The sequence below is a fragment of the Enhydra lutris genome, unplaced genomic scaffold, assembly GCF_002288905.1.
Source record: "Enhydra lutris kenyoni isolate GAN:26980312 unplaced genomic scaffold, ASM228890v2 scaffoldscaffold7, whole genome shotgun sequence".
Lineage (NCBI taxonomy): Eukaryota > Metazoa > Chordata > Mammalia > Carnivora > Mustelidae > Enhydra > Enhydra lutris.
This window is the reverse complement of record NW_019154091.1, coordinates 41,536,579-41,553,969: the sequence shown is the minus strand read 5'-3', so window position 1 is coordinate 41,553,969 and position 17,391 is coordinate 41,536,579. Positions and strand designations below refer to the sequence as shown.

Here is a 17,391-nt window from a genome sequence, read left to right as displayed (position 1 = left end):
ATTAGCTTGTTGGGTCCCCAATGTTGGGTCCCCCAATAATGGGTCCATGGTCAAAGGAGCGAGACTGATACAAAGCAAAGGTCAAGCAAAACTTTATTTCACGCCAAGCATCAAGAATCAAACCAACCGTCAAACAGACCAGTCGGGGCCGCCCCTTACAGAGAGGATGACCCCTCCCTGCCTCACAGACTAACTTTTATAGAGCTAAGGCCATGTGGTTGGGCCTGGCCACACACAGGTGGCGAATGAGATTGTAACACACAGAGAAAGCTGCACAGTCATGCTAGGTCACACACGGGTGGCCAACTGAATTACAATTTACCCTATAGTAGACATTGGAACTAGCCTATCACCTTGGTCAGAATTGGCGCCCGAAAGGCGGGGCCTACACTCCTTGGTAGCTAAGGAGACAGTATGCGCGCTCTACTGATTGGATGTCTCCACCTGACCCGACTCAGCCCTGCATTCGGGCTGTTATTTCCACCTGACCTGACCCATCCTTGTATTTGGGCTTTGTTACCTGGGACTGGTTTCCCAGACTTGCTTTTAAGTAAGTTTCCCTGGGTGGGGCAGGGTCAATTTAAGTTTTACTTGCATAAACAACAAAATGGCTGTTCAACCGAGGTGGGGCCCCTCTGGCTAAATAGGCCCTTACAAGCTTATAGGATCTTCCTCTTGCATTTGACGCTGTTGGCCGATCCTTCCAACTTGGAATTTCCTAGACCTGGGATTTCCTTGATTCTGCTTTCCTCTTGTCCCGGTTCCTTATTAAATGTTAGTGCTCCTCAAGGCCCATTGTGGCCCACTGTCCTTCTCCACCTTGCTCTCTGCTGGGACATCCCCATTCACATCTCCCCGTCTACCATCACCCCTGGACATCAGACTTATATTGAAAAAGTACTTGTGTGGCTTTTGGGGCTTCAAACTCAAGATGTTTTCTGCTAATTTCATCATGTCCTTTATCAGTCAAGGTCCCAGTAGAATACTCAGGGGAAATCCTAGCTAGTTTAATCAAGGGACTATTAATAAAGTGTGGAGCAGGAATAATAGTACCAAGTATGAGCTGGAGGAAAATGGACACTGTCCAAGACACATCATTAAAATTGCAACATTTTGGGTGGGGGCATGGATGAGCCTGGTGGTGGGTATTAAGGAGGGCATGTATTGCATGGAGCACTGAGTGTGGTGCATGAACAATGAATCTTGGAACACTGAAAAAAAAAAAAACTGCAACATTTCAGGCAAAGGTGTCAGTTACCTAGAAATTAGCATGAATATTACCTTCTCCCCAGTCCCAAACCAATCTTGTCAGTTTTGCTATTTTTAACATTGTCTATCTTCTTTTAGTGTCTTTTCCCAACACCCTAGGGTCAACATTTGCTGTCTCTTAATTGGACCATTATGATATCTATGATATCCTCTTAGCAGTTGACCTGCCTCCAGGTCTGCTCCACCTCCTGGATAACCTTTTACTTACAGCCAAATGCTCTCTTTGAAATGCAAATCTTACCCTGCTAAGCCTTGGCTAACCCTTCAATGATCCTCTTCACCTAGAAAATAAAGACCCTACTTTTTGGTACAGCATATAGGAGTCTCCTGATCTGGCATGTACCATTCACTTTCCTTTTGTACACACTTGTATTTTCCTAAACACTGCCCTGCTTTTTACAACATTGGGCCGTTGCTCATGCAGTTTTCTCTTTGTGTCCATATTTCTTAACCTAACTCAGGCCAAGCTCAGTTATCTTTTAAGAAATCATCTCCTGGGGTGCCTGGGTGGCTCAGTGGGTTAAGCCGCTGCCTTCGGCTCGGGTCATGAACTCAGAGTCCTGGGATCAAGCCCCGCATCGGGCTCTCTGCTCTCTAGGGGAGCCTGCTTCCTCCTCTCTCTCTGCCTGCCTCTCTGCCTGCTTGTGATCTCTCTGTCAAATAAATAAATAAAATCTAAAAAAAAAAAAAATCATCTCCTAACCCATGAGATATAGTTTCCTCTAACATTTTACCATGGTTTCCTCTAAACAAACAAACACAAAACGTCACTTCATACTACATTTTAATTACTTTTTTAAAAAAGATTTTATTTATTTATTTGACAGAGAAAGAGAGAGAGAGATCACAAGTAGGCAGCTAGAGGGAGAGAAGCAGGCTCCCCGCTGAGCAGAGAGCCTGATGCGGGGCTCGATCCCAGGACCCTGAGATCATGACCTGAGCAGAAGGCAGAGGCTTAACCCACTGAGCCACCCAGGCTCCCCTTAATGACCTTTTCTATGTCTATTTCCACTATGTCATTTGTGAGGATTCAACTGAAGGTTATCCATTCCTGTACCTACAACATCGGTACAATTCCTGGCACATAATAAATATCCAATCAATGTTTGATTAACTGAATGGAATTGGACTGCAGTTTTCCCTATATTCATTTTCTTACAGAATTATTATGCATATTTATAATTTGTAATTCAATTCTCAAACCAGAGTCCTAGTTCTAATTCTGGTTTCTGAAGCATTTTCCCAAGCTTTTATCATTTTCCCTTCTCTCATCTCAATTTCCTGGCAAAAAGAAAAGGACAAACCTTTCTTATCAAGAAACCACTACAACCTTGCTTCAAACATTCTGTTTGTTTGGTGGTTTTAATATTTTCAGAAATAAATGGAGTTGGCCTTTTAGGTAACTGGAATGTCTAAGAAAGCAGACATCTTTTACTGGAGAATGAGATTCTAAATGAAAGAGTTGAGAATGATTTTCTGACACAGGATTAAGATATGGTCATACTTACAGAAATAAATTGAAAGTGCCATGTGGAGATGGAAAAAAAAAAGCCAACAACTAAGGATCAGTACTCTGGAAATCCAGGACAAGCTTGTGAAAGGAAAAACTTACTAATTAGGAGTAATTAGTGATTGTAGATTACATGAAAGGTGCTTAATAAGGTTATTTACATATTGTTCTGAATAATTGGTAGAAACAATATGGAACCTGTTGGAGCCAATAACACCAGGAGAAAAGAGGATGAGAGGCTATGTATTCCGCCTTTCGCTTCATCCCACACCATTCACCCTCTTGCTCATTGTATCTGTGCCATATTAACTTTGTTTTGGCTCCTCAGATTAAGGGCAAAGTGCACAAAGCAGTCTCTCACATATTTCTTTAAGCAGAAAGAGCTGATACCAACGGGCCTTTGAGGCCATCATAGAAGAGTTCTTTAAGGCTTTGAGTTGCACTCTTGGATTAAACACTACCATAGACAGAACCAAGACTAGGGTATAGAAAAGGCTTCATCTCTCAAGGGCAAAGTTATGGCAAAAATTAGAGAGATTTCTGTTGGAAGCATGCAGAAATCTTTGTCAGTTGTAGTTGGTAGTGGTCACAGAACAATGATGATATGGAAGAGGAAGCAAGAACATGACCTGCATTGCTGGGCATTGGCTGAAGCTACAGGTCACATATAGAGGTAATGAAAGGTATTTCCCCTATTATTTCAACTCTGTTTTTTCACTGATGATAGCACATAGCAGCTGAGACAACACTGGTGCATAAATGAGCAACCAAGAGTGCTATATTTATGGAAAAAATAACACATTGGTATTTTGATTTATAATTTTTAATAAGTTCTTAATATAGAGAACTGGTAACATTTTATTATTTCTTAGTATAATGATTGCATTGAAATTATAATAATTTAATAATGATAATGATGATAATGATAATTTTCTCATGTTTTCCTTTAAGGTGTGTTCACAAGTCAGTATTATGGTATTTAACACTTCTGAGGCAGAAACTGTATAATGTTGCAAATTTTAATTCTGTTTATGAAGCTTCTATTCTTTGCCTAATTCCAGATCCTAAGCACAGTGGAAGACCAAAAAATTACAATATACTTTCCTTTATTTCAGAAAATAAATGTATTTGGAGTAATAAAATGAGCATATAGGTGCTTTCTAGTAAAGCTCATCATTGCAGGGGGGCTATACTTGTGGAAATGTACAGCACTGGAACTGTGCACCTGAAAGTATTAAATTAGGAAGAAAATGAGAAATAAATATCTGTAGTCATTCCTCTTAGCCCTTTAGTGTGCCACACTGCTACCTATCACAATGGTCTAAGTGAGCGCACCAACTGTATCTAACTTCAAATGGACTTTGCAAACTCACAAGACTCCAGGTGGAATTATATTGATAAAGTTCAGGAGTCAAAGTGCTTATAAGTTTAAATACCTTTAAGCTAGTTATTCAGATGTTAGAAATAGTGCTACATTTAAAAACAAAGTACAACTCTTATGTCATTTTTAATTACTTATCCATATAGATGTGTATTTTCTCATGGACCAAAATGTGGCAGAGGTAAGGTGTGAATTTTTTATTCTTTACTATAACAATAATCTTTCACACAACAAAGAACAAGGGTAAATACACAGTAATGGAGGATTATTTCTCAATCCCAGTAGAAGCCCAGCCCAGTGAACACTCTTCAGCTTACTGGGGATATCCTATGTGGAAGGGTTTCTCTAAAAGGTTAGCAACAACAACAACAACAAAAAAAACAAATAAGATATGATAAAAATAAAAGGTTGGAAACAACATTTATCAAAGGAGTCAGTTGACAGAGGAGTTAATAATGCAAACTTCATTGTGAGGAGGGTGGGTTAGGCTGCTACAGAAAGATGAAAAGATTATGGCTCATTGGCCAATATTGTAGAATACAGAATGTGAATGACACTCCCAGGTGGAAGTGAAACTTCTGTGTGTATGTGTGTGTGTGTGTGTGTGTGTGCGTGCACACATGTGAAAGAAGGGTGGGAGAGGAGAGAGGGAGAGATAGTGAAGTGGAGAAAGGCAGACGGACCTTGGTGAGTGGATATTTCTCTTGAATAGAAGTACCATGGCCTACATCATAACACTCATGCTTTATAAAATTAAACCTAAACCTCTTTTCAGATAATATAATTAGGGCCTCTTTCAAATTTAATGTTCTTTGATTACATATCAGGTAAGAGCAGACCGAGAAGAAAATATAGAGAGGAGGTGATGGAAAGAAAGAAGGATTCATGCCAAGACTATGAGTTTAGGGAAACATTCCACTTGACTACTAATGAGCACCATTTCAGGGAAGGAAGAATTAAAATTCCTATGATGTCATATTCTACAATTTGCTTCTTAGTTGACAAAATACTGATACTGAGTGAACTGATACAGGAAGCAATTTTCAGGAAGAGGTTTAGTAAAGATAGGATAGGTGAAAGAAATTACATTGTTTTCACTGGGAATGCTGGGAAGATGCACAAGAGGGAGACTCATCAGATAAATACTCCATTTACATTAATATGTGGGTAGAAGATTTTCAGATTGGTAGGCTCCCAATATACCTGATAATAGAGTTCCACTTTTATTTTCTATTTTTATATGTACCATCAATGTTGATAGGAAATTTTAAAATTTCATAGTGAACATTGTGCATATGCAGATATTAGCCTCATAACATACAGTGGATGATTTAGACAATCTGAGATGCTTGATTAAATGCTTCTGTCACTTAGTAATGGATAAGAAATGATGCACAAAGACTTCCATGGCCAGGCACATTTAGGCTTTCTCAATGAAACTGCTTAAAACGAATCACACAGATTCAAATTTTCAGACTTTCCCATCACTTATACCTAGCTGCTAACTCCTGATTACTGGAAGAGAAAACTATAAATCAAGCCTCCCATTTTGGTTTCTCTAACTTTATGGCTCTTAGGAATTTTCATTCTTATATAGAAGGTATTTCATATGGAGTAGTGAAAGATTTGTTGACATAATGAGAGCCACAGAGCTTTTCGGGAGGTTGGATAAATGGTTTGTTTCTGACTCAGCACATAGATCTTATCACTGAGATTCAATCAACAATGTGCTATTTAATAATGGAATCGTTTTCAGGTCTACTTTACTGACACTTATTCAGGAAATGCAAATGTACATGCAAATATATTTCCAAATTATGGAGAGATTATATGATGTACCAAATTTATCATGCAATATACTATTCCCAAATGTAAATACATTATCCTTTGTGCCCAGTTTAACACTTTGGATATTACTTGTCAACTGTAACAAAATAAGATTAATGAAATAGCATATGGGAAATATCTGGAAGACAGACTATCACATGGTAGATATTCAGTATATATACATATATACTTTTTTCATCTGATACATTTTATATCTTGGTCACACAAACACTGTACTTACATAAAATGAAGGGTAATGACTTGTTCTACAAAATTAGTTGTCCCATTACAATGTTTATTTAAATGTCAAGCCTTGTCAATGTATTTATTATGTGATGCAGTTAACCATAATTGACACCAATCTGCAAACGTACAAAAATACACCTGTTGTGAGGCACATGGTGAAACTCTCTTACAGTCACTGAGAATACCATTATACCAACATTGACTGCATTTTCTCACATCTATATCAAGTTTTCATTAGAAGTTTTGCCACAGTTTTTACATTTTAATTGCAGCACTCTACCCCCACTCTCAAATCCATTATTTGAGCATTTCTGATATTCTCCCTCCTTATGAAGAATTCAAATAAAATCCTGCAGTTGTGTCAAAGGTTAGGTTTGGATTGGATGTCATACATGTAAGTCTTAGTTGTTACTTAGAAAAATGTGTGATGATCCAATTTCCCACTTTGGATTCATCACAAGTGTTGCATAGACATAATCATGATGACAGAATTTAGCTAATAGAAAAATTAACAGGAAACTTAAGTAAGTCTAATATAATTAGTGGTATGTGCTAAAAGAACAACCTCCCATAGTGAAAACACATGACCAGGTTTGTTGTTTACCATATTTTAAATAAAATTATTATTACCAACTTAAGAAAAATGTAAAAACATATTAAATATAATTGAGAATTTTATTTATTCACTCTGGTGCTCTTTCTCCTTGAAACCATTTTTCCTGTTTTTCATTAAGATAAATAAAAACATAGAATATTTCAGATTGATGGCTGTTTTCAATCCACTGGTCCTGTTCCACTATCTCCTTGTCAAGCATTCATAATTAATGGTGCATGTAAGCAAAAAGTGACTCTTTGGTAAGGAAACATTTGCATCCATTAATGTTCCGTCCATCTCTAAGGTAAGTATCACGGTGGTGCTGAAAGGACAGCTCCGGGTCACCTGTGGACACACTACTTTGCCAGGAAAGGAAAGGAAGGACCGTGACAAAACTAAAGTAGACACACTGAGGACACAAGTGGTAGACAATTACCTCACAACTTCACACTACTTTCCAAGCAAACATCTAGCTGAAATTTGTTTTAAAGATCTTATGTGCAGTATAGCTGTCAAACTAGGATAAAAAAAAAAAAAAAGCAGACCCCTCCCTTTCACTTTTCTCAAAATAACAGCCTAAAGCAGCACAATCCAAAGAAAACTCAAAAAAGTGAATTTACAGATTTTTCTGTCTTTTAAATTGAGAGATGCCAGCTTTTGTAAATAAGGTGGGGAGGGGGGAGTGTAAAGATTTTGTAAAGGGAATTATCAGGTTGAAGATGAAGACTCGGGGGAGAAGAGTCTTCTCCAGGCTCAAACTGACACTCCTTATTCAAAGAAAACCATGCTCACGACCCACCCCGGCAGTCTTTTTGAGGACAGGCAGCTCAGCCCCAGGTGTATAATTCCAGGAGAAAGTAAATTAAGACAAAGCACCGCACATACCATTGGGGAGAGAGCGGTAAGGTTAAACAGCATCGGGGTGCGGTAGTGACCAGAGGGAAAAGTGACCTCATTTGGCCGGCGAAACACTAATTAACAAGCCCACGTTTGGTGTGGATACCAGCGGTGGTAAAAGAGCACAAAGGGTGAAAGCTGGAGAGAGCGAACTTCCCGGTTGTTCCCCGCTCCCAGCCCTCAAAACCGCCGGGAGCAGGCACACGGAAGAACAACAAAGCTTGCGTCCAGGCTGCACAGCCGGCGCTGCCCGCGGCGGGGCCATCATCGCACCCCGGGGCGCGCCGCTCCCCCGCGGCAGAGCCGGGGCGTCCAAGCGCGGACAGGACCGCCCGGGCACGAGTCGGGGGCCGGGGGTATGCTCCCCTACCTTGAGCAGCACAAAGAGCCACAGCAGAGACAGGAGGCTGCGGCCGCCGCGCGGTCTCGTGGGCAGGTGCCCCATCACGGTGCCGAAGGGGACCCGGGGAGACCGCGGCGCGTGCGAGCTCCCCGGCGGCGGCTCACAATGGCGAACTGAGGCTGCCGCCTCAGACCGTGGGCGCCGAGGCTGCTCCCGGCTGGCGCATGCTGCCGTTCCAGTCCCCTTACTCCTGCTCCCTTTCCTTTTCTGCGCCGGGGGTCCTCCCAGAAGGTGCCAGGCGCTGCCGTTCTTTAACAGCTAAGGATGGAGAGGGTGGGGATCGGAGTGGGCGAGGCTCTGCAGCCGCCGCCACCAAGGCTGCGGGTGGAGACGCGGGTCCGCGTGGCGAGCGAGAGGCGGGTGCCCTGCACCCAGCCCGTGGTCTGACAGCCGGATACTCTCACTCTGCGCCGCGGACTCATAAAGTGACAGCAGCCTCCCAGCCCCCCACAGGGGTCCGCCTGCCGCCTCTTATCGCTGGACAGCCCCCACTGCAGGCTCCGCCCCAGCCCTTCCCACAGTCTTGGGGACTGAGGAGTAGTGCGGGGTTTCCCTGACTCCTCTTGAGCAACTTGGGGACCCGATCCCAGTCTCCTCTCAATCTTCCTGCATTGGCTCTCAGTTGCTGTACAGAAGTACAGAAACACTTGGAGGGAACTGGTGGTTGGGATGGGAGTGATGGAGTGCGTGGTGCCCGCATGTGTGTTTGATGGGGGGATTCCATTCTCTCCAACCCACTCCTACCCGGGAGGAAAGAGTATAATTACATACTCTTTCCATTTGAAATCAGCTCTTACAAATTTCAGGGGCTGTCTTTTTTTTTTTTTTTTTTTTTAATTTAATTTTATTTGTTTACTTGACAGAGAGCTAGAGAGAGAGCACAAGTAAGCAGAGCGGCAGGGAGAGGGGGAGAGAGAGAAGCAGGCTCTCCACTGAGCAGGGAGCCCGATGTGGGGCTCGATTCCAGGACCCTGGAATCATGACCCGAGCCGAAGGCAGCTGCTTAACCAACTGAGCCACCCGGGCGAGGGGCTGTCTTTTGATACCAAAATCGGTCAGGTTGCCTGAAGTGGAATGTAAAAGCCAAGGAGGGGGAGATCACAATATACTGCATATATTTATAAACATATACTTGAAAAATGTGTAATTATTAAGGAAACTGTTGAGCCTTTCCAGAGTGGTATACTATTCTACATTCTCACTAGCAACAGTTGTGGGGCGGGGACGAGGTTGGTAGTTAAAGAGAGGTAATACGAGGAATCTTTGTGGTGATGATACAGTTCCCGGATCTTGATTGTGGTGGTGGCTACACAAATCTGCCTAGATGATCAAACGCATAGAAACTTCATGTGGCCCAGAGCACACACATACAAATGTCTGTAAAACTGGTGAAATTTGGGGGCGCCTGGGTAACTCAGTCAGCTAAGTGCCTGCTTTGCGCTCAGGTCATGATCCTGGGGTCTGGGATGGAGCCCCTAGTCAGGCTCAGTGGGGAGCCTGCTTCTCCCGCTCGTGCTACCTCTCCCCCAACTCATGCTCTCTGGCTCCCACTCTCTCTAACTCAAATCAACATCTAACTCAAATAACATCTTAAAAAAATTGATGAAATTTGAATAAGATCTGTGAACTGTACCAATGTGTTTCCTGGTTTTGATACATACTGTAGTTAAATAAAATGTTACCTTTGGAGAAAGCTAGGTGAAGGATAAATAAGACAGTCCTGAACTATCTTTTTATTGAGATATAATTGACATATAGCATTATATTAGTTTTAGGTGTACAACATAATGATTCAATGTTTGTATGTATTGTGAAATGATCACCAAAACAAGTCTAGTTAACATGGTCATCACACATAGTTACAGTGTTTTTTCTTGTGATGGGAACTAAGATCTACTTTTTCAGCAACATTCAAATATACAATATTAACTACCGTTACCATCCTGTAAATTACATCCCCTTGACTTATTTAGTTTGTAACTGAAAACTTCGAACTTTTGACCCCCTTCACCCATATATTTTTTTAACAAGTGTGAATTCTCCTGAATAACTGATCTGTGACTTTTTAGAAGCTCAGGCAACTACTTCCTAGCTGTTATGTGTAGTTTTTGGAAGATGTCTGTTAAAATAAACTACGTGTACTCTATTCAAATACAAATCACTCCGGGGTGCTAGATGACTCAGTGGGTTAAGCATCTGCCTTCTGCTCAGGTCATGATCCCAAGGTGGTGGGATTGATCCCCACATGGGACTCTCTGCTCAGTGGGGAGCCTGCTTCTTCCTCTCCCTCTGCCTACAGCTCCCTCTACTTGTGCTCTCTCTCTTTTTCTCTCCTCTGTCAAATAAATAAATAAAATCTTCAAAAAATATGTATATATATTTATCACTCTTTATTATCATGTAAATGACCTTTGCTGTGCCTTGCCAATAATGGAACTTCCTATTTGTCTTTGAGACATGCTTCAGCACCAGGAGACAGACAAGGTGACCTTGGTGATGAATGCAGGAGTTTGCCTCAGACCCACAGTTAAGGAGTAGTGGCATGAAAAATGACCCGGGGCTATGTTTACTCAACTTTTTGCTAGATAACTTAATGACCAAACACAAATCACTTGGTTGGTACGCATATGTGTATCTAAGAAAGATTTAGATTGAATATATTTACATGTGTATGTATGTGTACTAAATGCTCAAAGACATAAAGAATAATGGTCTGAATTTATGTGAAAATACTGCCTTTTGTGTCTTCCTTTAAAAGCATCTTTTGTTGTCATGTTCTTCCCCCTCATATGCTCACTTTTAGTGCCTTTATACCCTCTCTTTGTTGGCCTGGACCTTTTCTTTCTCTTGGGAAAAGATTAGCTGCTTTTCCCTCCCTCTGGATCAGACTCATGGGCTACCTGAAAATTTTGTTCTTGGGATTGGAGCTATAGAGGCTTTATTTTGATATGTTTTCCTTTTAGTTTTAAGCTCCTGAAAGCAACATTCTATTCCCACACTCTCTCAAAAGTGGCACTAAAGTGATTTAATGTCTAGAACTAAAGATATGTTTAGACCAGTGGCAAAAGCTTACTCACAAGTTGTGAATAATTCCTCTTTTGAATCGAGTTTGATTTTAAAGTGTTATGGTTTGCATATATATATATATCTATATATATCTTTATATGTGTGTGTACATGTATGTGAGTGTATGTGTGTAGATACACAGGTATAGGCTTAGCTGATATATATAGGGCAGTAGAAAGCAATTCTATTGATCATACAATCATCCTGTAAATGCAAAAAGAAATTTCATAGTGATGTATATTTTTACAGAATCATACTTGCTATTTTGTCTTTCTATTTTTTCTTCCTCACTTACACCACAATTTGTTTAGCCTTTAATGCCCTCATACATGGGTACATATGGACCACTTCTGGGGAACAATAACAGTAAATGGTAACCAGCAAAACTTTCCCCATTAAAGTATTTATAATTAGCATTATTAATATTCCATTAAGTACCACCATGATTAGATGGCCTGAAGACTGACAGTATCATTTCATAACCACAGAAGATTTTCTCTCCAGAGAAGAGTGTTTTACTTAGTTGCTGATGATAAAGAAAAAAAAAAAGAGTTTCATTTGTTTTTATTGCACTTAAAACAGTAACAGTCTAGGGAATCTTCCTAGAAGAAGCTCCCAAGAAGAATGTGAAAACTAGATCATCAGCAGTTTGGGGTTTTCAATCTATAGGGCACGCTCTGTGCCTCTTTTAACTATCAACTAGTTTTCCAGTGGAATACTTCCAAAGTATGGTAAATCTTATGCTAGTTTTCAGGCTCCAAAGCGGCAGGAACTGTCATGGGCACGTATAGTACAAGCAGTAATGTGTGTTTCACCGATCCTTTTTAAATGTTTGTTCTGATTTCATCATCCCGACAATACTTATTGGGTAAAGAAGACACAGATCATTATCACCAACTATTTTATCCCTATGGCTGCTTTTCTTGGAGAAAAGATATATGGACAAAACAGAATCTGTTATGTGCTCTCAGGCAGGTGTTTAAAAAATGAATTTGCACACGGGGCGCCTGGGTGGCTCAGTGGGTTAAGCCGCTGCCTTCGGCTCAGGTCATGATCCCAGGTCCTGGGTTCAAGCCCCACATTGGGCTTTCCGCTCAGCGGGGAGCCTGCTTCCTCCTCTCTCTCTGCCTGCCTCTCTGCCTACTTGTGATTTCTCTCTGTCAAATAAATAAATAAAATCTTAAAAAAAAAATGAATTTGCACAAATTGAAATAAAGCTCTCTACAGCCTTCGCAAGTAATAATAACGTTGCTAATGAACAAGAGACTGGAAGATCTCTCTAAAAATCTGTAAGAGGCTTTGTTTTTGTTAAGCAAATCCATCTTTTCCCAAACATGTGAAAATGTGCCAATGCCTGTGTGTTCACATCTCTTTCGTCTATGGAAAGAGTAGCGGTAGCCGCCACAGAGAAAGAGCTGTAATCCCTCGGAGAGGTTTAATGAGGAGTCAAATGGAACCCTTACAGTGCTCTTGCCAATGAAGTTCAATTCTGTTCTCCAGGGACCAACTCTAATGCAGTTCAGTGTGTTCAGCCCTGGCTTCCACGACTGAAATCGCCTACAAGGCTGTCATCAGTTTTGGTATTAAAGTCGTATTTATGGGAGTCGCTCAATGACAAATAGTTTACTTTAGATAGAATGCAGAAAAAAAACAAAAACCTGAAGACATTGATCTCAAGACAAAAAAACAAAAACAAAACAAAACAAAACAAAAAAAACTCAAAACATCGACATGGAAAAGCACAGTCCTACCCATGCAGTTTGTCATCCATATCACACGTATGACCATCGTTATAACATGCGAACTGGAGTCTATGTGTAATATGTGCTTAAGATCCGGTGGCCAAGCAACATTCTGCTTTTCAATTTGTTTGAGCATTTCTTTTAGTTTTTCTCTTCACGAACACTGGTTTCTCACCTCCAAGACATGTTGACAACTCATAAATTCTGTCTTTCAAAGTGAGAATGATTGACAGCCCTCAGGTGGATAGCGTGTTCCAACTGCTGAGACGTATTACTCTTGCCACGCTGGAAAAACAGTGAAACTCACCATGGAACGTCATTTTTGCTTCTCCATGGAGAATTTTTTTCCCATGGCCTTTTTTCCTTCTTAAGTAGTTCCTACTCGGGGCTTTTTCTTTTACTTGACTCTTGCATGTTTTTAAGAAAAAACAAATAAGAATAGTGTATTACAAGGTATAGGTTTTATGACACAAGATCAGCTGCTCCAAGGAATTAAGAAAACTTACAGAGAAAAAAAGAAAAGAAAACTTACAGAGAAACAAGAGCAGATATTTAACATTGGACACAAACTGCAGGCTATAGAATAAAGGATCCTAAATGAAGAAGGTTGTCACTTTTAGAAACCCTCCCTTCTTTCAATTATATTCTAGGATTACTGTGTGTTGTTAACATTTCCTTAGTTGCCTGGAAATTAGAAAAAAAAATAGAAGATACTAAACAGCCTTAAGTTATGCAGTTTTATCCTGTATTTAGTTTACAGGTGATGCATTAGCTAGTAAGCTTTTATAATATTTGTTTTCTGAGCTTCCCCAGACATTGTTATTATCTATTCACTTAATTCTCTTTCATTAGTGCATTTCTCGACTAGTTATAATTTAAAGCATTAAGATCCTACATGGGAGGATTCACTTTAGCTTGGCAGAAAAGCAGGGCTTAAACTTGAATCTATTTTACAGATAAAGCAAGACGCATTATTTGTTAAGTGACAGTGGTATCTGCTGATCTTTGCTTCCTTTCATTCTTTGCTTCCCTTCAAATTAAAGATGCAATGCAACATTTACTGTGTTGTACTCTACAGGTATGTATGCCTCATACATAATGTGTACGTATGTGTCATTTGAAAAGTGGCTGCAAATATATTATTATTTGGTCATTTGGTCATAATGACTTCAGGTGCTGTGTAGAGACTATGAGAATATTAATCACACATTTTGAAAAGGTGCTGCCTTAACTGCTAAGGATTTTACCAAGAGGCACAATAATATTGCCTTGACAATTTTACTTTAAATCAATCACACCAAATCAGTCTTTACACAACTTTAATAATATTGTCAAATCTAACTGTGAGAGAAGGGGTAAAGGTGACTGTCATTCAAAGAAGAGTAGGGGATGCCACTGATGGATCAGTGTCATTATCTGTCTTGGCAGAAGGATCTAGAAGAAAAATTCTGAGGAAGGCCTAAATGTTGCAGGGAAAATTCCAGTATCCAAGGGAAGGATATCCTCCTCATAAAGGGACAGGAAGAAAAGGTATAATTGTGAAGCTGTGTATTTCTAGGTAAGCCTGCTTGAGTACTACAAGAGGAGCAATTTGGGAAAGGGAGTTGAATGTACAAATTCCAGCTGTTTTGTTTGGCAATCTAATAATGTTGAGAAATTATAAGGGTAAGCATTGAACATATAGAGAAGGACAAAGGATGATTTTAATGAAATCCAATCAGGGATCAGTATATGTCAAGCCTATGGTGGTTCTCTGTTAACTCACTGTCTTAAACAAACAATAATAATTTCCAACCTTTTCTACTCAGCTCAGTTATCCCACCCTCTGCCCTACAGACCCTTTCAGTGCTTTGACATCACCTTCTACCGTACAGAGGAAATACTGGCCTTCAGATGACCATTTTTTTGTTTTCTCTAACAGTAAACAGAATCCCAGAGCTTTCTTGTTAAAAACAAGGAGCTCTCTGTGTCTCTCAGTAACCATCTAAGGATCATTCTACTACCTATTTTCTAGAGCCCATTTCTTCCAGTCTTCCTTGCCTCTATTTTTAACCTCTTTCTGTTAATATATTCTATTCCTTGGTTTTTTAACGATGTTCACATCTTTACAATTGAAGGAAAGAAAACCTTCACCAAAATATTCGTGCTGTCAGTTGCTACCTTTTCTTTCTCCTCACTTTTCACCCCCCACCACTGCCCCTTCACAAGAATATCTTAACAAGTGCTGTGCATGTTTTCTGCCTCCACTTATTTTCACTACCTATGTATCTTAAACCACTTTGGTCCAGCTTCTGCTCCCATCATTTCACTAGCACTGGTCTCACCAAGGTCACTAGGAATCTCTTGGGAACATATGTTCTGTTGGTTTCTCTCCACTTCCTGAAACATTCTCAACTCTGACTTTCCATAACCCTGCATAACCCTGGGTTTTTCTCAATATCAATGGGTGTTCTTTTGAAATCTCCCTTTCGGGATCATTCTCCCCTTGTCCTTTAACATTGCAATTTTCAAAGCTTACTCTTAAACTCTTCCAGTTTCCTCTGTTCTTGTGCTTCCTAATCAAATCTATGGTCATGTCTTCAATCCTCACCCATGTGGATGAGCCATGAGGTCATGTAGAACCTCTTTTGACCCATGCGGACACATACAGCTCACTTCATATTTAAAACTGCTTTTGAATGTTTAAAACACCCCAAACTTTAAAAGTTGGAAACCGAACTCACAAAATTACCTCAGAATTTTCTATTTCCATAGATGATATCCACACCAAACCATCCACAAGGGCCAGAGACCAAGGAGTCACCCTTGATGTTTCCCTCCCTTCTCCAAAAGCACCATATCCAGTTTGATTCAGTGTCTTATCATTCTATTTCGGAAATATTTCTCATGTCAGTTCACTTCTCTCTATCCATCCATCTTCATCCTAATTCAAACTGCTATTATTTCTTGTCTGAATTATTGCAATATTTTGTTAATTGCAAGAGTCCACCTTCCACCTCTCTAGCTCCTTCTACTTTACTTTGAAACCTAACAGAAAAATACATCTATCCGTAGCCAGTTGGAACCAGTTTTCGAAACATAAAACTGATCACTCTGACTTCCTTACATAAATCCAACCAGTGACTTCCAAAGACTTCTAGGATAGTGATAAATTCCTCAGTCTGGCCCATAAAACCATCTATCCCTTATCAGCATCTCATCTCTTGTCATACCTTCATTTCTTTGCTCTCCAAACTTCTAAAATTCACACATAGCGTGTTCCCTCCTGACATGGAAACATGTGTCTATTCTCTGTTTCTGGAATGTTCTCCTCTCTTTAATCTGATCTCTGCTCAAACTTCACTTCCTCAGACTAATCCCATTGTTTAATGTGTCATAGCCCATCTAGTATTTTTTATTGTTGATATTCTATTTTAATTTTTATCACCCTATACTTAATGAGCATCTCTTTCATTAGACTGCAAACTCTGTGAGCCCAGGAATTATGTCAAGTATTTTCTTGCCATTCTCTCCAGAGTACTGAAGTCAGTTCCAGGAATAAAGTAGGTTATCAGGAACTATTGGTTGAATGAATAAAGTAGCATAATTGCCAATGATAATTATACTATCAAAAAACATGAAATATTTATGTTAACATTTTGGTTTCATTGTTCAAGACGGGAAACTCTATTCCAGATCACTCCCACTTCTTTAAAGAAGTGACAAATAGGGGACAGCAAGGTAACGACATTATTTGCACATGAATTTCCCTGGAGAACCTTGTGCAGTACCTGTGATTGGTGAGTTATCAAAGAGAGAAACATAAAAGAGAAAATAATTTTCATTAGGATAAGAATTGTACTCAAAATTCAGGCAATCCCTCAATGTCTGACTGGAGAAACAATCCATTATATACCCAATAAAGTATTACTCAGGAATAGAAATGGATGAACTATTGATATGTACAGCAACATGAATGAATCACAAATGCATTATGCTAAGTGAAAAGAAAGCCTCAAAAAACCACACGCTGTATGCTGTCCTTTATTTGTCATTTTAGGAATGGCACGAGTATAGGGGGAAAAATGATTAGTGTTTTCCAAGAGCCAGAGGGGATGGTAGGGTTGACTGACAAGGGACACAAAGGAACTTTGAAAGGATGAAAGTGTTCTAAAACTTGATCTTATTGGCAGTCACATGACTTAGGCATTTGTCAAAACCCTTAAAATGTACCCTAAAAAGGACAAATTTTACTGTATGTTTTTTTTTTTAATTTTATTTTTTATAAACATATAATATATTTTTATCCCCAGGGGTACAGGTCTGTGAATCGCCAGGTTTACACATTTCACAGCACTCACCATAACACATACCCTCCCCAATGTCCATAACCCCACCCCCCCCTCCCAACCCCCCTCCCCCCATCAACCCTCAGTTTGTTTTGTGAGATTAAGAGTCACTTATGGTTTTTCTCCC

The 17,391-nt window shown here is 40.0% G+C and overlaps 1 protein-coding gene across 1 annotated transcript in view; it reads right to left on the bottom strand.

Annotated features, from left to right (window-relative positions):
- LOC111142029 (protein tyrosine phosphatase, receptor type O) overlaps positions 1-8,908 on the bottom strand; it is a 242,659-nt gene extending 233,751 nt beyond the window's left edge. The window contains 6 exon segments of the mRNA XM_022494949.1: positions 8,096-8,316; positions 8,319-8,454; positions 8,456-8,605; positions 8,608-8,768; positions 8,771-8,845; positions 8,848-8,908. Coding sequence (XP_022350657.1) covers positions 8,096-8,316; positions 8,319-8,454; positions 8,456-8,605; positions 8,608-8,768; positions 8,771-8,845; positions 8,848-8,908 — 804 coding nt within the window.
- Between the last annotated feature and the right edge of the window lie 8,483 nt (positions 8,909-17,391).